The 20332-nt window shown below is 43.2% G+C and overlaps 1 protein-coding gene across 13 annotated transcripts in view; it reads right to left on the reverse strand.

The window, feature by feature from the left end:
• KMT2C (lysine methyltransferase 2C) overlaps positions 1 to 20332 on the reverse strand; it is a 131125-nt gene that overhangs the window by 67564 nt on the left and 43229 nt on the right. For all 13 annotated transcript variants that reach the window (XM_069958871.1, XM_069958864.1, XM_069958870.1 and 10 more), the window contains exons 5-7: positions 9887 to 10032; positions 8448 to 8557; positions 1369 to 1531 (exon numbers count right to left, since the gene is read on the reverse strand). In XM_069958871.1, coding sequence (XP_069814972.1) covers positions 1369 to 1531; positions 8448 to 8557; positions 9887 to 10032 — 419 coding nt within the window. The remainder of the gene's footprint in view (positions 1 to 1368; positions 1532 to 8447; positions 8558 to 9886; positions 10033 to 20332) is intronic.

A 20332-nucleotide genomic window follows, 5' to 3' on the forward strand; every position in this document is an offset into this window, starting at 1 on the left:
TTTATCAGTCGGATCCTGTCTGGTCTATGAAGAGGGAAGGGGGGAGATTAATGGGCAGGTGAGAGCCCAGAACAAAGGATTGCTCAGTGGGGGAGCTATTCAGAGCCCTAATTAGTGGTCCGAGAGGCGGGGCTGAATGTCAGAGGAGAGAGCCTGTGATGTGAATGTAAAATAACTCTTTGTTGTCCTGTTAAACCCAATTACAAAGTTTCTTAAAATCGCCTGGACTATTGATTTCTGCAATAAAAATTTTAACGACAGTGACACTTTAAGTGCTATGTGCTATTGCTATGCCAAGTGTCTGAACTCTGCCTTCTCTCTAACAAACACTTCACTTGTCTTACTTCTTCGACAGCTTCAGGGGTCTCCTATTGGTTAGGACATGATATGATGTCTTTAGTGGCCGTAAGTATATGGTGTGGGCTGTAAGTATATATAGCTCCAACTTGAATATGCTTAAAGGGATATCCCAGGAAAAATTAACTTTTCCCCTATCCACAGGGTTCGGACCCTCTATTTCCTACTCTTTTGCTATCATGTGGATAGGGGAAAACTTCATTTTTCCCAGAATACCTCTTTATGCTCTGGCTAGATCACAGCCCTAGATTCTTGGCATTGAAGATCACATCTCTAGGGTGAGGCTCATTGTAGTTATCCTTGGTCTCATCAGAATCTGTGAGCTGCACCACCGCTACCTTTTTACCTTGTACTTATTCCAAGATCACATCAACAATCTTTATTACCTAAACCTAAAGACTGTCAATCACAAGCCGAGGGGAGGGACTGCAGTCAGGCATCTACAAACTCCCTGGTTCAGGAGCATCCAAAGAAAACTTGGCATAGTAGCCTACGGCTTAAGTGCTTAAAACTCTGATATCCTAGGAGTATAACCAGTAACGTAAAGATTAAATGTGATTCCACAGGACTTATCCAGCAATGTTAGCAGTTTGGTGTGGTCCGTACTGTTGACAAATGTCCTTCTGTTGTACGATACTCTGCTGTGGAATACTATCCAAAAATAAATAAGTGAAAATCAGGGAGCGTAACACTCTTCTCTATGGGTTGTGTGATTGAATACTTCTGGTAGCAGCAATGAAGAACTGCACTGTACACTACAATTATTTTCACCACTGCCACTAAAAAGTACAGTGATTGCAGACAGGGCAGCAGCAAATAGTAAAGTGGCAGCCGGACTCACATGTGCAACACAGTCTCTGCAAAAACGAACTATTGGGGTTGCCATATGTAAGACCCTTTTCAGTGATAAAGGTTTGGATAATCCCTTTACTGCTTTAGACCCATGTTCAATCTGATCAATTGGGGAATCATTTCAGGGAGTGTGTGCTAGAAAAGAAAAGTCTGACTTACAAAGCTCAAGGGCCTGATCGATGTGCTCGGGGCAAAGAAGAGAAAAGCAGGCAAGATCCTGAAAGGCGCCAGTTCCAGCAGCGCAGGGATAATGGTATGTCTGCGAACAGGTCTCTTCACAGCATTTGATAGTAGCTCCAAGGTGCTTACAGTATGCACAGCGCTGAAAATAAACAATAGACAGAATTAAAGCTTATTATACTCAACGGGAGACAGGTCTTTCTTTCAATACAATTAAGCAGAATGTTACAATAATATTTTCTATTTACTAAATTAAAATCAGGTAGTATTCTTCTTATGAGATTACAATGGCTGCTTATTTGTCTGAGCTGCTGTTGAAGGGGTTATCCAGCGAAAATCTTTTTCTTTCAAATCAACTGATTTCAGAAAGTTATATAGATTTGTAATTTACTTCTTTTTAAAAATCTCAAGTCTTCCAGTACTTAGTATCTGCTGTAAGTCCTACAGGAAATGTTTTCTTTTCAGTCTGACACAGTGCTCTTTGCTGACATCTGTGTGAGACAGAGGTGGCAGCAGAGAGCACTGTGTCAGACTAAAAAGAAAACATTTCCTGCAGGACATTCGGCAGCTGATAAGTACAGGAAGACTTTAGCTTTTTGAATAGAAGTCATTTAAAAATCTGTATAACTTTCTGACACCAGTTTATTTAAAAAATAGAATTCTCCAGAGTACCCTTTTAAAGGGGTTATCCAGCGAAAATCTTTTTCTTTCTAATCAACTGGTTTCAGAAAGTTAAATAGATTTGTAATTTACTTTTATTTAAAAATCTCATGTACATTTCTGAAACCAGTTGATTAGAAAGAAAAAGATTTTCGCTGGATAACCCCTTTAAAAGGGTACTCCGGAGAATTCTATTTTTTAAATAAACTGGTGTCAGAAAGTTATACAGATTTGTAAATGGCTTTTATTCAAAAAGCTTAAGTCTTCCTGTACTTATCAGCTGCTTAATGTCCTGCAGGAAAGGGTGTATTCTCACCAGTCTGACACAGTGCTCTCTGCTGCCACCTCTGTGACAGGGACTGTCCAGAGCAGGAGAGGTTTTATACAGGAATTCGCTGATGCTCTGAACAGTTCCTGACAGGGACAGAGGTGGCAGCAGAGAGCACTGTGTAAGACTGGACAGAATACACTGCTTCCTGCAGGACATACAAAAGCAGTACTGGAAGACTTTAGATTTTTAAATAGACGTAATTTGCAAGTCTGTATAACTTTCTGACACCAGCTGATTTCTAAACAACTGCTTTTTCTCTTAGAGTACCCATTAACAGCATTCAGAGACATGCTTTACAGCAGGCACATGTAGCATAGGAACCTAAAACAGTAGATGTTTATTGACCTATTTAGGAGTGTTTCCTAGCTCTGTTCCACAATCCATACAAAGCATAATATGCAGGGAGGTAGAGGAGGGGAGCCACGACCACCACCTCCACATGAGCGTTGCATCAAACCCTGTTAATAAGTTTAGGAAGCTGTATGCAAATGCATCCAGAGCTCTGCAGCATTAATAATGTAATGAAGTGACAACATTAGTATTATCAGAGCTTTAGAGCCGTCAATGCGCCTTAATTGTAGACTTTATATATTAAAAAAATAAAAAAGGTTACAGCTCGAAGGCTCCGGCGCTGGCGCGGCTTCCACCTGCCAAATCCTTGTCAGGCCTTTTATGACGCATGAGTCATGGATCTAGCAGGAGTCATAAGTGTTCCGTTAATTAGATCCCCCAGATTAATACGCTGCCTTTACATCAGCATTGATTTTTCTAACCATTTAACAATGTCCCAAAGCAGATGTGCAGCCCGGCAAACTCACTTTGCCTTCATGTTTACAAAGTGTGATGACATTTTTACAATTATGCATAATCTGCTCAGCCGGTATTAAGGGGAGACATAATAATTCTTTGCCATCTGCTTTTTAATTTCACATTCGCTTCCTCGGCGCGTTAAGCTAATAAGTATTTTTTTTGTACAAAGCCTGCATGGGAATCAAGTGAAGAGAAGAAAAAGTGTTATACAACCAAGTGGCAATTCTAACTCCTAAGACTCTGAGGTTCCCTCATCTCTAGTCCTTACACGTACAGATAAATCGGTTAAGTGCTGATTTTTTTTCCTTTTAAAGCAACTCTGTAACCTGCAGAGCCCTGGGGTCCATTCGGCAGGTAATGCAGTTATTCTCCTAAAAAACAACTTTTGAACTTGCAGCGCTGTGTCAAATTGGCATGGCCTAAAGTGTCTGTGCCCTAGTCCTGCACCGCCTCTCCATCCCCCCTTCCCACCCTTCTCTTTATTAGGAACGGCCCCAGGCAGGATTTCTTCTAATCATCACTTGTCTGAACACTGAATCGTTAAGGCACATGTGCAGTCTTCAGACAAGTGTTGAATAGGAGAAATCCCGTCTGGGGGTATTCCTAATGGTGAAGAGGGCGGGGAGGAGGGACAGAGAGGGTGTGCCAGCCTAATGCACCGACACTCTAGGCCACAGCAGTTTGGCACAGGGCTGCAAGTTTAAAAGTTGTTATTTAAGACAATAACTGCATCACCTGCTGAACAGACCCCAGGACAGATCTCGGATTAAACGCAGCTATCTAACAGTACAAACTTTTATGGGGGGGGGCGCGTGTTTAGAAGTTAAATCACTATGAAAAGTTGTTAATGTGATCTTCATTACATTTGTATATACATATATACACTGTAAATGATCCCTAACCGCATCAGGCCTTATTCACACGTCCCAATTTAGTGCCCATATATTTCCACTGTGCTATTCACACTATCCACCTTTTCATTGATCCCCAATCTATTCCTTGAAATATATAACATGTCCTAGTGCGGATCGTCACTGCAGTACGGAATAGCCACTAGAAGTTTATGGGATCAGTGTTTTAGGCAAGCTAGTCACACATTGTTTTTTACCAGTTCAACCTTATAAACCAGCACTGTACAATTTTAGCGGATGCAATCATGAACCATGTTTCACATATCACAAAGTAAATAATAGCGGACCTGAAACTGATCATGCGAATGAGGCCTTCATCTTTAGCTGTCCGCGGCCACAAATGAGAGCTGATCAGTACGATCTGCATTCGTTTAAAGTGCTTTCAGGGCTGCACAAACCATCACTATATGTGTTATGGCCTGCACACCCCTAGTTCGCACAGTCGATAGAGATAGATTATGCTGCTATAGAAATGATGCAATCACACTCTTTCCCGACAGCTGATTGTTGTCACGGGCCGATTATCGGCTAAAGGAGCATTTTTACCAATGCTCCTGCCTGAAGATCAACCCTTGTCAAAGGGCATTTAGTGTGTACAATTTGGACATGGTGCTTAGTGGAAATCTCAGACTACTCTCCCTTGCCTGCATCTGTTGGCAGACTGCTTTCTTTTTTCCCCATTAACCCATTTTTTTTAGGATAGTGGGATAAGGTAGTAGAAGCATGCTCCTTTCCCTTATCTGCAAATACTGGGGGCCCTTGGAATGAGTCGTTAAACAACAGAATATATGTCAATTCTAATAAAGTAGGACCAGGTTCACACATGCATCTGGAATACCAAAAAGATGTGGCACACACTGAGTTTTTGTCCAGTGAAATGATAGACACCATGCCAGAAACACGGACCTCATTACCGCAGCCTGTCATGTGCAGCGGACCCACAGATTCCGTTTTGATTCTGCACCAATGAGAGTAAAGGGGAAAAAAACTTTGTTGATGTGAACTTTGCCTGTCATTTGTAATAACTTTTTACACGTTATCAGACACGTCAAAAGTTATTGATCACACCGGGCCACATTGCTAAGATAAATTCAGAGAGAGAGCGTAGCAGCATGCGTCTATCCACAAGCTGTCAGTCGTGAAATGGCATACATATTCCTATGGATCCAATTTGGTAATATATCCTTTATTAAACATAAACCAAAGCTAAAGAACTCAGGAATGCAACAATCTATTAGGTGAAACTCGTCTTTGGGCTCAAGAGGTCAAACCCCCTGTGGTCATTAAAGTGGTCATGCTGCTATCACAGGTACAGAGCATGCCCACATATAGAAAGGGGAGAGGGCCACAAATCTCCTGTTTGCCAATTATACTATTAAGCTGAGCAGACATGAGTGACATGGAAAGAATACCCTGCTGCTGCCGAGATTCATTTGACATTTCACAGCCCAGCTAAATGAAGTGAGAATCTGAGAGCACATAATGGGAAACCATAACTGTGCAGAATATGATTGGGCCGCTCGGCTTCTTGCTTTACCTTCAGCTCCTCTCTTTTAACCTTTATGTCTTGCACATGAATGAACACTGTGGCCGCTCTGACCTTTACACGGGGACCGATCCATCACTCAGGTCCGCTAGATACAGCAAACAAATGGTGTCACAATCTTCTGTGATGGACAGTGAATTTACCCAGTCTGAACATTGCCTTGCTGTGACCCATTTGCAATTCCATTTAACTAACACAAAAATATGACAGCAGAGCTTTAAAGATACTGTAAAATTCTGAAGTATCTTAGCTTAAAGGGGTACTCCAAAGAAAAAAATAAAAGTAATTCCAGAACTTATCAGCTGCTGTGTGTCCTGCAGAAAGTAGTGTGTTCTTTTAAGTCTGACACAGGGCTCTCTCGTGCCACCTCTGTCCTTGACAGGAACTTTCAAGAGCACTAGCAAATCCCCATAGAAAACCTTACCTGTTCTGGAGAGTTCCTGTCAAGAACAGAGGTGGCAGCAGAAAGAGAGGGGGAAAAAAACACTTCCCACAGAACATACAGCAGCTGATAACTACTTTTTAAAATAGAAGTAATTTACAAATCTGTGGCTCCATTTATAAATAATTTTCTCTGGAGCACTCCTTAGGAACCCCCATACATTGTGGAGGGACTGTGCTGGGTTACGGCAGTTCAGCTTTTATTAAAGGGCAGTGTAGGTCACTCACCGATCAGATGCTGAAAGCCTACCCAGAGTAAAAAAAAAAAAAAAAACTCAAGGAAAACCTCTTTAGACATTAGAAAGCAGTCTGTCTATTGGGTACGGCACCCTCCCGATTCTCACCTTTCAATTCAGAGTGCGCACACACATGGTTTGGGGAACAGGAGCCAGCCATAATATTACTAAATTTTCATTTTCTATTTTACAATAATAATGGTAGGATACAAGGGCGGGCCAGATGGATGGAAGGTTGTGTTTTTCTGGGCACAGCGCCACTCTACCGTATCTCTTATCTATACCCCGAACGCCTGCATCTTGCTCTGCCCTTCATACGCGGGAAGGCAGCCATTTTTTTTAGCTTCCCCCATCGTATACAGTGACTTCAGATTTTCACATACGGTTCCGAAGTTTTTCAGCACCCGCCCTATGAGACGCCACCCGCCGTATAGGACGACCCCTGACTTTTTCCTGTGTTCAAAAGTCTTATACACAGGAAAATACTGTATTTACTGAATACAAATACCTACTAAAACAAGAGGCAAAAGGTCTTCTTTAAAAGAGAGAAATACACAGTGTACAGAATGTTTACCTTGTTTACAGCCATTGTACTTGGTGTAAGTACACAATGTAACAGCTGTATGTATCCTCTAGATACCACTGACTGGCCATGACCTCCACATTATTCTGTCAGCCTCTTCACTAGACTCTACATTAGGCACATTCTGTTGTGATGCCTCCGCAGAGCGGCTCGGAGATTTGGAACATAACCATTAAAGCTTCTGTAACACTCTGCACATTAACTTGTACTCACAATTACCTGAATCAGTACAAACTGGGTGATTAGGAAAACAATATGTTGCTCATATTTCCTCCACAAACTTCATCTAAAAACAGCTGTTTCCTGGATGCTTGTAAAGCGCTCATCTGTTCTCCTACCTGCTTAAATCACAGTAAGTGGTCGTCTTGGCAATCCTATGGCACTTAATGATTTGGGAAGCGGACTGGCTTTTTTTTTTTTTTTTTTTGCAGAGTTCTGGGTATTGTTATAACTCTGTTTTCAAACACGTGGGTTTTGCAATAGCAGCGAGCAATAAATCTGGGAGCTTGCCATAAGGTAAGAAATTATTATATTATTACATATAAATGATTATATATATATATACACACACAGACAGATCATATCAATCTATATCTATCGAATATATATATATATATATATATATATATATATATATATATATATATATATATATTATATATCCTAAATGTGCCACCATAGCACAGCAGTAACCTTTACATTATTATGAGAACCAGCTCTGTGCTATACCTTGGTTGTGATGCAGCCAGAGATTACCAATGTAAAAAAAAAAAAAAACTACAGATAATTCTTTATGCTTTTTTTCAGACACTGTGCCTACATACATCTGCCCCTCTACTACAAGGTAGATATACATTCCCTCCCTGTCTAATACTGAAACAATGCTCTCCAGTTTTGTTGCTGCCCAGCATGTGAAACAGGATACTCACATAAGAGTCACATAAGGAACAGTGGAGAAAGAAGGCATGTGAGGTGACACATCTTTTCTTTAGTGAGGGGAAGACGACAATGCTAGATTTAACTTAAGGAGTACATAAACACCAGGAGCCTGGTAATGTAACTGCATGTGAGACTGGCTTACAGAGACATCTTGGCTGCAGACAGTAGCTTTGTAAGTTATAAATCGTACTGCCTGTAAACCACTTACGTATTTTTTATAATTTTTCGTTCTATAAAGTTCAAGCTTATTATATAACAAGGTTTAAACATATACATGTGGCTTCACATTAGTGGTGAAAGCCAAATGAAATGCAGCAGCTCCTGATAAAAAGTGAATGGATGGCAACCCCTTCCAATGGGCACTATGTAATTCTTGTGCCACATGGGTTATGTAGGCAAAAGTAACAACAAAAAAAGCGGATGGGAGGGGTATTTCACATAACAACCACCTAATAGTGTGTTTACACAGAAAGTTTTATCTGACGGATTATTCAAGCCAAAGGCAGGAACAGACTATAACCAGGGAACAGGTCATAAAGGAAAGACTGATATTTCTAATAAAGAGAAACCAAGTGTGATAGATAAAACCTTATAGACTCACTTCTGTGCTCCCTGAGATGACTGCTTTGTCCACGTTGACCAAACCCTGATCTTCAGAGTGGTGCACGCCTGGTGACCACTCCGCACAGCGTTGATGAGCCCAGCAATGACCTGCAGAGGAAGAGACTGATGAAAAACGTTCTGTAATCAGTACAATACACACAGAGGAACATAATTGGGTAAGGCCCCTTCACACGTCTGGAAAAACCACCCGGATTTCCTGACCCATAGAGTTGCATTAGTCACGGACACCCTTCCGGATTTTTCCGGAAGGGTGTCTGTTCTGGAAAATAGATCCGGAAAAAATAGGACATGTCCTATTTTAGTCCGGAATTCCGGGCCAGACGCCCCCATAGAAGTCTATGGGAGCGCCGGAATCACGGGCACTTACATTGGTAGAGATCCAGCCCTGCTGAGGCACCCGGACCTCAGCACAGGACTGCCCGTCGCCCGATTCCCCCCACCCCCACCCCCGGACCTCACCACTGTACTCTGGCCGGAGCCCGGACCTCACCACGTGGCTGACCGCCGCCCGTTCCCCTAAAGCCCCCACTGCCGCGCCCCCCCCCCCCCCCGGACCTCTGCAGTGCTCTGCAGTGCACTCTGCCTGGCGCTACAGGGCTGGTCGCCCGCTCTCCATCCCCCCCCCACGAACTCACCACATAACCGGAGTTGTAGTTCTGCAACAGAATAGGACAGGGGTAGGGAACCTTGGCTTACCAGCTGTTGCAAAACTACAACTCCCATCATGCCTGGACAGCCAAAGCTTTGGCATTATGGAAGTTGTAGTTTTGCAACAGCTGGAAAGCCAAGGTTCCCTACCCCTGGACTAGAAGATGACACCTGGCGACATAAAATAAAACACACTGTCACGGTACACAATGGGGAGGCCGTGGCAGAGATGGGGAAGGCTGGGGAGGCCAAGCAGAGATATGACAGGAGGGTACACGAGGGGAACGCAGCGGCAGGGTACACGAGGGGGACGCAGCGGCAGGGTACACGACGAACTTGTGATGTATGTTGACATACTAGACCATATTAAAATCACTTTTTTCCTTCTCATCAGGAAATCCTGAAGGCTTTTCCTGATGGTTTCCTGAAGGTAAAAATGGATTACTGTCAGGAAATCCTGATACTTTCCTGATGACATTTGAGGCCTCCTGATCAGGATTTCCTGACAGTAAAAACTGACACGGACGTGTGAATGGGGCCTTAGGCTGGGATGACACTACTTTTTTTCATCCGTTTTTGCAACAAAAAAATAATAGATGCATTTGTGTGCATCCGTTTAAATCCATATTTCCAGTGAGTTAAATTAAAAATTAAAAAAAAAAAACACAGATCAAAAAGCATCCATTTTCAGGTAAATTTTTTCAAAAACAGATGAAAAAAAAAACCTAGTGTGAACCGAGCCTAACATAACGCTTAAAATAATCTTACCTGTTGACTCAAACAAGAACTGGATGTGGATGTCATCAGGAAGGCCGACTTGAGACAGTTCATCCCAGAATTTGCTGCCCTGCTCTTCAGATGCTGTTTGGGTGCTTACACTTGTATAGGTGACATTATGTAGTGGGGATTTTACTCTGCAGAGAAGAGGAGATACAGAAGTTACCATACTGCACTGGTAAAACAGTCACGATATGTATATATTATGACTGCTATCTGGCCTATCTTACTCAAATCATCAGCCAATTGGGTTCACTCAATCATGATCCACTGGAGAAAGCAGACAACACTTTAGCAGAGATTTATCCTAGTCACATAATAGCATAAGGAAACGTCACATTTATAGGCCACGCAAAGTGTGTTTATTGTTTACATTAGTGTTTGTATGCCAAAACTACAACCAGAACCTACACAAACTATATTGGAGTGACTTTCTCCTCTTCAATGTGGTCGGGTACCATTAGACGGGCAGATAGGGGCCCGATAAAATGTAAACGAGCGCTGACCTCCGATAATCGTTTAACAAGGGCTGCAGGGACATCGTTACCAATGTCCTTACAGCCCTTGCTAAACTGGTATACCTTACCTATCCCGGGTTCAGGGTTCCTCCTGCCCCTCTTCTACCCGGGTCCCGCGCGCGGCAGCTTCAGAGACGGCCTGTCTTAGCTGACAGGCCACTCTGCCAATCACTGGCTGCGGCGGTCCCGACCTGTGATTGGCTGAGTGGCCGTCAGCTAAGACAGGCCGCTCTGAAGCTGCAGCGCGCGGGACCCGGGGAGAAGAGTAGCAGGAGGAGGCCTGGACCATGGAATCTTTTGCAAATCGTTAGCCACCGGCCGCGCACCGCTATTACATGTAGCAATAAGTGCTTGGTGGCCGACAATTATAGGTCTGAACCTATATCAACGGCTGATCGTTGTGTATTTTACACAGAACGATAATCAGCCAGATAGGGCCGATTCAGCCGATTATCGTTCCATGTGATAGTACCCTTAGGGTCCTTTAACACACAGATATATCGCTTTATCGCTTGTTTAGTGGACAATATGCAAGTTCGTTTTACTTTTAAATAATAGACAGTTAGATGAGAAGATAAATTGCTTTAAAAAGTTGTTAATGCGATCGTAATTGCGCTTGTGTATACATATATATATATATATATATATATATATATATATATATATATATACTGTAAATGATTGTTTGGCGTTCGTATATACTGTGAACGATGAGAGTACTCTGAAAGACTCGAGAACGATTAACAATGATTTTGTGGTCAGTTCAAAAGATGCGATCAGTGACATACAAAAGATTTTTCATTCGGAACTTGATCGTTGCCGTGTTTACACCAGAAGATTATTGCTTAAATTTGAACCATTAAATGATTTTTTTGCACAATAATCGTCCCGTGTAAAAGGCCCTTTAGACAGATGCCTTAATTTGTCTTGCAAACAATGACTAAAGACCATTTATCCAAATTGACTGAATATCACTTTAAAAGTTTCCCAACTTGCCCGGGCCTAACCCGGACAAGTGCCGGGGCCTGGTGTTCTAATGTTCAGCCCACTCACTGTAGTGCAAGGTGAACGACCTGATAATCAGAAGACACAGGAGACGGAGCAGGACCTGCACAGAGACAGACAAGGGTGAAGGACCTGATCACATGACCCGAAGGACTTCAACCTTACAGTGTGGAGAGCAGCCCGACAGAGAGGAAGAGGGAGAAGACGGAGCTCTAAGTGTTAGTGTCTAATGGTCCATTTACACAGAAAGATTATCTGACAGATTATCTGCCAAAGACTTGAAGCCAAAGCCAGGAACAGACTATAAACAGAGATTAGGTCATAAAGGAAAGCCTGAGATTTCTCCTCTTTTCAAATCCATTCCTGGCTTTGGCTTCCAATCTTTGGCAGATAATCTGTCAGATAATCTTTTTGTGTTAATGAACCCTTAGTGTGTCAGTCAGTGCCAATAGTGATTGTGCATAGTGTGTAGATGATGGGTGCATAGTGAATGGATGGATGGATAAGGGGCCCCGCTAAGGCTCTGTCTTCCGAGGGCCCGCAAAAACCTAGAGGCAGCCCTGCTTGCCCATACACCTTCAATAGATGTTGGCCGACAACTATTGTTCCCATCGCCCCCACAAGCACACTCTGCCTTATAATCCTGCTGGCAATGGCTTACCTCCTATGGAAACAATGGATTAGGCATGCAAAAATACAACATCCCCCCATTCTTCTTTACCTGAGATCTGTCATTAGAGCAGACACACACCCATAAACATGGACAGTCATTCCTTTAAGGCTAATTCCCACGTTATGAAAAACACAGAACTTATGGACAGGTAAGTGTTGTAGAGGACTCTATGGCTTACTGGCTAGATTTCAAGGTTTTCATTCAATTAAATTTTGTAATATTTAAATCAGAGAAAAGTGGAATCTTTTCACCCGCCTACAAGATCTTCACTGAAACCTACTCAGTGCTCAAAATAATCTGCCTGCAGTAACAACGTGAGAATGGGGGAAGAGGGGGATGCAGTAGAAGAGTGAAAGGGAACAGATGACATACGGTATCCGATTGGCTGAGGCTTAGCTCCTGAACAATTTTTGGAAGCTCATTTTTAGCCTTAAAAGGACAACTTTTCAGGACAAAATATTTAAAAAAAATCTTTGTCCCTATAGGCTGTAGCAAAATCTATATGATAAAAGCTGTTTTCAGAAGAAACTTGTTGGGGACTTTTATGCTCCCAATATACATACATATGTATTTTGGTACATAAAAAAGCCAGAAAGTCTCCGGCACTTACATATTAAGACTGTAGGACTGTAACAATCGCAGTGGTAAAATTAAACTGTGTACACACAGAGATGTTTTCCCAGTGAATTCAAGGGGGGGGGGGGGGGGGGGGGGGTCTCCAGAGGGGAAAAAAGTTAACTGGTGTTAGAAAGTGATATATAGATTTGTAAAATTACTTTTGTTTAAGACCTTTAAAAGTCTTCCAGTCCTTATCAGCTGCTGTATGTCCTGCAGGAATTGTTGTATTCTATCCAGTCTGACACAGTGCTCTCTGCTACTGTGTGACAGAGGTTTTCTTTGGGGATTTGCTACTGATATGGACAGAGGTGGCAGCAGAGAGCATGGTGTCAGACTGAAAAGAATACACCACTTCCTCAACAGGAATAAAGCCACTATACAGTCTCTTGACTAGGTTTTATTGTAGTTCCCTGTGAGGTACTGTATACGGAGGACAAGATTGTTATAAAAAACACAAGTCTCCCCTATTCCTGTACAATGGACATCATCAGCCACCACCACTTAAAGGGGTATTCCCCCCAAATTTATTTTTGCATTAATATGTTGACCATAGAGATGAGCGAACCGGGTTCGGGTTCGAGTCGATCCAAACCTGAACGTTCGGTATTTGATTAGCGGTGGCTGCAGAACTTAGATAAAGCTCTAAGGTTGTCTGGAAAACATGGATACAGCCAATGACTATATCCATGTTTTCCACATAGCCTTAGGGCTTTATCCAACTTCAGCAGCCACCTCTAATCAAATGCCGAAAGTTCGGGTTCGGATCGACTCGAGTTCGCTCATCTCTAGTTGACCACTCATAGCGTTCCATCTTTCCAATATCAATTATGGATTCGGCAGTTTTGCTGTTATCTACGTGTATTCACCCCCACTAAACGCATAGAATCATCAAAACTTTTTCTACTCCGACACCGCTCCCAGCCCCCACCCTCCATGTCGGGATCACGTGTCCTCCGCTCTTCAATAGGCTGGGTTAGCGACTCTAACAGCTGCCGCTGATCACTGTCTCCCTCTCCAAAAACTCACCACACTATGTGACCCCCCTCACCCCGGAGCTCACCCGCCCGGCACCATTCCTCCCCCACGACTCCCCCCCCCCCGAGCATGCAATCCCCCTCACCTCTGCTACATCACCATTCGCTCAGCTCTGCTACATCATCATAGCTCAGCTCTGCTACATCATCATAGCTCAGCTCTGCTACATCATCATAGCTCTGCTACATCACCATGATCATCTCAGCTCTGCTACATCACCATGATCATCTCAGCTCTGCTACATCACCATCACAGCTCTGCTACACCACCACCATCAGGCATAAGCATTGCATGCAGGGCTGTGGATTCGGTAAGCCGCAGCTCTGACTCCAACTCCGACTCAGACTCCTGAATTTTATCAGGACCGACTCAGACTCCCGACTCCTGCTCCTTCATAAATGGCCAGTCAGATACCAGGTGAGTTATATATCACACTGGCTCAGCAGCTTCTCCCTAATGTCCTACATGATCCTGGGGCAACTTCTGAGTGAATAAAGGAATACTGTATATAAAGCAGCTTCTCCTGTGTGTGCAGTGGATGCAGCCAGTCTCCAGCCTCCATGTCCTGAACTACTCACAAGTAGACTAGATGGAGCAGGGGGTCTTTTCCTGCTGACAATCTTCTATGTTTCAAACTAAATATTCACCATACTTGAAGAAACACTGCTAACAATGCCAGATACCTGTAATATAGAGAGGGGTCACACATAGTGATATGGAGAGGGGTCACTGATATAGAGAGGGGTCACACATAGTGATATAGAGAGGGGTCACACAGTGATATAGAGAGGGGTCACACAGTGATATAGAGAGGGGTCACACATAGTGATATAGAGAGGGGTGACACAGTGATATAGAGAGGGGTCACAAAGTGATATAGAGAGGGGTCACAAAGTGATATAGAGAGGGGTCACACACAGTGATATAGAGAGGGGTCACACACAGTGATATAGAGAGGGGTCACACACAGTGATATAGAGAGGGGTCACACACAGTGATATAGAGAGGGGTCACACACAGTGATATAGAGAGGGGTCACACACAGTGATATAGAGAGGGGTCACACAGTGATATATAGAGAGGGGTCACACAGTGATATAGAGAGGGGTCACACACAGTGATATAGAGAGGGGTCACACATAGTGATATAGAGAGGGGTCACACATAGTGATATAGAGAGGGGTCACACATAGTGATATAGAGAGGGGTGACACAGTGATATAGAGAGGGTTCACACAGTGATATATAGAGAGGGGTCACACACAGTGATATAGAGAGGGTTCACACATAGTGATAACACCACACTGAGGACAGAGGTTACTGCTACACTACTTGTGTCTTCTCCTCCTCCTCTATATTACACAGGATATCTTCATATTACACTGCTGCTCATATACAGTCATCCAGCATCCAGGAAGAGACCAGCACATATCTCCCAACTTTTCCATGACCCCCCTAGTAATAGGGCCAGTGTCCTATTACTGATATATTCCCCGACCACCCTTATGTAATAGGGCCAGTGTCCTATTAGAATGTTGCTCATAATATATATTCATGAGCAAAACTTGTAAAATTCATATCAAAATTCAATTCTAAATTTTTTTAGGATTTTTTTTTAAAGCTGGAGTCTGAGTCGGTACATTTTTTTTCCGACTCCAACTCCGATTCCAGCCAAAACTAGCTCCGACTCAGACTCCACAGCCCTGATTGCATGATGGGAAATGTAGTTTCCTATCTTAACCCCTTAAGGACAGAGCCAATTTCGATTTTTGCATTTTCGTTTTTTCCTCCTTGTGCTTAAAAGGCCATAGCACTTACATTTTTCCACCTAGAGACCCACATGAGCCCTTATTTTTTGCGTCACTAATTGTACTTTGCAATGACAGGCTGAATTTTTTTTTATAAAGTACACTGGAAAACCAGAAAAAAAAATGTGTGGTGAAATTGAAAAAAAACCCGCATTTTGTTTATTTGGGGGGTATTTGTTTTTACGTCATTCGCCCTGGCTGACATGTTATATACACTCACCGGCCACTTTATTAGGTACACCTGTCCAACTGCACGTTAGCACTTAATTTCTAATCAGCCAATCACATGGCGGCAACTCAGTGCATTTAGGCATGTAGACATGGTCAAGACAATCTCCTGCAGTTCAAACCGAGCATCAGTATGGGGAAGAAAGGTGATTTGAGTGCCTTTGAATGTGGCATGGTTGTTGGTGCCAGGGCTGGTCTGAGTAGTTCAGAAACTGCTGATCTACTGGGATTTTCACGCACAACCATCTCTAGGGTTTACAGAGAATGGTCCGAAAAAGAAAAAACATCCAGTGAGCGGCAGTTTTGTGGGCGGAAATGCCTTGTTGATGCCAGAGGTCAGAGGAGAATGGGCAGACTAGTTTGAGCTGATAGAAAGGCAACAGTGACTCAAATAGCCAACCGTTACAACCAAGGTAGGCAGAAGAGCATCTCTGAACGCACAGTACGGCCAACTTTGAGGCAGATGGGCTACAGCAGCAGAAGACCACATCGGGTGCCTCTCCTTTCAGCTAAGAACAGGAAACTGAGGCTACAATTTGCACAAGCTTATCGAAATTGGACAGTAGAAGATTGGAAAAACGTTGCCTGGTCTGATGAGTCTCGATTTCTGCTGCGACATTCGGATGGTAGGGTCAGAATTTGGCGTCAACAACATGAAAGCATGGATCCATCCTGCCTTGTATCAACGGTTCAGGCTGGTGGTGGTGGTGTCATGGTGTGGGGAATATTTTCTTGGCACTCTTTGGGCCCCTTGGTACCAATTGAGCATCGTTGCAACGCCACAGCCTACCTGAGTATTGTTGCTGACCATGTCCATCCCTTTTATGACCACAATGTACCCAACATCTGATGGCTACTTTCAGCAGGATAATGCGCCATGTCATAAAGCTAGAATCATCTCAGACTGATTTCTTGAACATGACAATGAGTTCACTGTACTCCAATGGCCTCCACAGTCACCAGATCTCAATCCAATAGAGCATCTTTGGGATGTGGTGGAACGGGAGATTCGCATCATGGATGTGCAGCCAACAAATCTGCGGCAACTGTGTGATGCCATCATGTCAATATGGACCAAAATCTCTGAGGAATGCTTCCAGCACCTTGTTGAATCTATGCCACGAAGAATTGAGGCAGTTCTGAAGGCAAAAGGGGGTCCAACCCGTTACTAGCATGGTGTACCTAATAAAGTGGCCGGCGAGTGTATGTTCCGCAAGTCGTTACGATTAAAATGATATATAACATGTATAACTTTTCTTGTATCTGATGGCCTGTAAAAAATTCAAACCATTGTTAACAAATATATGTTCCTTAAAATCGCTCTCTTCCCAGGCTTATAGTGCTTTTCTTCTTGGGTCTATGTCAGGTGTCATTTTTTGCGCCATGATGTTTACTTTCTATCGGTACCTTGATTGCGCATATGCGACTTTTTGATCGCTTTTTATTACATTTTTTCTGGATTTGATGCGACCAAAAATGCGCAATTTTGCACTTTGGGATTTTTTTTGCGCTTACGCCGTTTACCGTGCGAGATCAGGAATGTGATTAATTAATAGTTCGGGCGATTACGCACGCGGCAATAGCAAACATGTTTATTTATTAGGGGAGGGGGCTTTTTATTGACAACAACACTTTATTTTTTTTTACACATATACTAGAAGCCGCCCTGGGGGACTTCTAGTATATACACTTTGATCTCTCATTGAGATCTTTGCTGTATACTTATACAGCAAAGATCAATGAGATTGGCACTCGTTTGCTTTCGGCTGCTGCAGCCGAAAACAAACGAGTGCCGAGCCTGGGACAGCGCCATCATGGCAGGCACAACACATGGAGACGTGGAGTTGTCCCGGAGGAGCGATCTCCCCCACTAGACACCAGGGAACGGATGCCTCCGGTAATCGGAGGCAGCTGTCAACTTTGACAGCTGCCTCCGATTACCTTATTAGCGGGCACGGTGATCGGACCGTGCCCGCTAACAGCCGCGGTCCCGGGCTGCATGCGGCACTCGGGATCGCGGCCGTTCAGAGCAGGGTTGCCGCGCGGCCCCATTCTGAACGCCCTTAACGACAACAGGGCGTAAATATACGCCCTTTGTCGTTAAGGGGTTAAATATAGACCATCTTTTAGAAAAACTTTTTCTTGTAAATGGAAGCAGCTAGAAAGATGGGAGATTGCTAAAAATAGAGGGACTTAAGTGAGCAAGGCCAGCTAGGTATGGGAGCATTTCTTTTTTTAGCTCTTGGGGGGCTTTATTTCACAATTCACTAACTATGCTGTTTATTATAGGTTTACATTTTAACTATTTATCCAACAACTTTAGGGCCAGATAATCGCTTTACAATTCAATGGAATGAATTAGTAGATTCCCACAGCAACCATTGCCTTTCGTAGAGAGGTGAAACGTGCAGGTGTCACCATCCTATAAAAACTAGCACCAGGTTCTCAATCTCAAAAGTAATAAAGAAACTCTACCAAAAAACCTCTCTAACCAATAAAGTAAATATACTTTCCCGTGGAGAAACAGTTTACGGCGCAAAGTGGATACAACCTACATACATACCACCCAGCAATGGCATTTCCTACTCTATTATCTACCAAAGGCTGTGGGGACAGAGCAACCCCCCCGACACCAACACTTCCAACATTTTCCACAATCGGAAAAACATCCCAATTTACCCACTGGTTGGTTAGCGACATATGTGGTATGTGCTGGATCTTATACACAAATTGGGCAGGAATGTCATTTCCCCTGGCACAATAAATTCCCTGATATTTTACGGGCACACATGAATATTACCGGCTAATCCTAGGGAGGATACTAAACACGGAGTCAACAAAGGGAAAAATAGTGACAACAGAAGAATAAGAAATCAGTGACATAAAACTTCTGACCTCTACCTCACACTTTATAGACTCAGTGTATTCCCATGAGATGTAGCGTTCGCTTGTTTTCCTGTGATAGAAATGGCAATGTAAGGCTGAGAAGTTTAACAATTCTGTAGAGAATCATTGTACAGACTCACCTACTATATCACTGCACCACAGGTGTTATACACAAGCAGAAATTATAACTTCAGTAGCACTCTATGCATTGAGGGGGGGGGGGTACATACAAAGGAATAAGGAGAACGCAGCTGTTGGGGTGGGGGGTATGATATGGTGCTGTATTTCATAGGACGTTCTACACGCGGGAGATACAGACTTACAGGTTACATAGAAAAGCAAGCTGTAAAAGTTTATATTGTATGTCCAAAAATAATTGCAGAAGCGCTCCTTTATATGTAAAGAAAAATAACCTATAAGATATTGCAAAAATAACAGGGGAATCCAAAGACATTACTGTGCTAAGACGGTCACAGCAGCTAAAGGGTAAAGACGAAACAAAAATAGGTGTTCCACATAGGACTTGCGAGACGCTATCCACTTTGTAATTGTTGTCTTCTACTTCCCTTCCGATCATGACCCTGGCCTGATGCCAGCCGTGCCAGCCAATCAGATGTGTGCCGCACAACAGAGGCTCAGTGCTGTGTCTTGGCCACTGTCCACAGCAGAGCTCGGGGAGATTACGTCAGCAGCACACGGGGACACTAGACTTGTTCCAAGATAAATCAATTTGGCTCCTTTCAGAGGGGCTCCAGGAAGCTCTCGGGATGAGAGGCAGCCGCAGAAAGCGCTCAGTCCCAAAACGTGCCAGGGCCTCCGTGCTCACATTTAAGCCGAAACCATGCTGAGCAGGGGATGTAAATGCAACAGCTAACCTACAGCACCATACTAGTCATGAGATTAATAAAAAGAAATACATACCCAAAATGCAATGCAACACATTTATAATACGGAAGATTCTTTTCACTAGTCATGTCAATAATGCACAGATGGCGCGCTTGCTAGGACAACAATACATAAAGTGATTTCTCTACTTCTAATGAGTGTTGTTTAATTATATAGTGTGTATGTAACAAAGGCAGTAAAGGGCGAGCGGCGGCAGCGTTGGTGTGCTGGTGGCACCACACATCAGTAAACGCTTCAGGCAATGTCTGAACTACACAAATTCAATCGATACCAGGCAGCCGGTAACATGGCACACAGGGCAATTCACTCGGAGACTGAGGGTTTTGTGTGATTGAGAGTATTGTAGTTTAGAAGATCCATATAATTTTTCAATACACTTTCAGCTTTAATTCTTCAAGGATTTTAATAACTCGGTTTCCATTGTTTACTTATTGTGGATGCAAATCAGTCCTAATCATGTGATGGACATACAGATGTATGGCGCCTGCCAGCACAGAGGCCACGGCGCCTGCCACTACAGGTGCTTTTTTTTACAGCACTGTCAGGAAAGTCAACGTGAAAATCAATGTGATGATCACAAGATCAGGACATGTTATCCCCAAGAAATAAACAAAGAAGGTTTCTATTGTATGATCTGACACCTTTCCATCATAGCCAGTATAACTTTTTCAACAATTGGTCCTACAATAGCTTTTCTATGGGATTAGATCCAATGAACTAGCCTTCAATGGTTGCCTGCGACCCTGCGTTAACAATACCA

This window comes from Dendropsophus ebraccatus, chromosome 2 (genome assembly GCF_027789765.1).
Source record: "Dendropsophus ebraccatus isolate aDenEbr1 chromosome 2, aDenEbr1.pat, whole genome shotgun sequence".
NCBI classification, from domain to species: domain Eukaryota; kingdom Metazoa; phylum Chordata; class Amphibia; order Anura; family Hylidae; genus Dendropsophus; species Dendropsophus ebraccatus.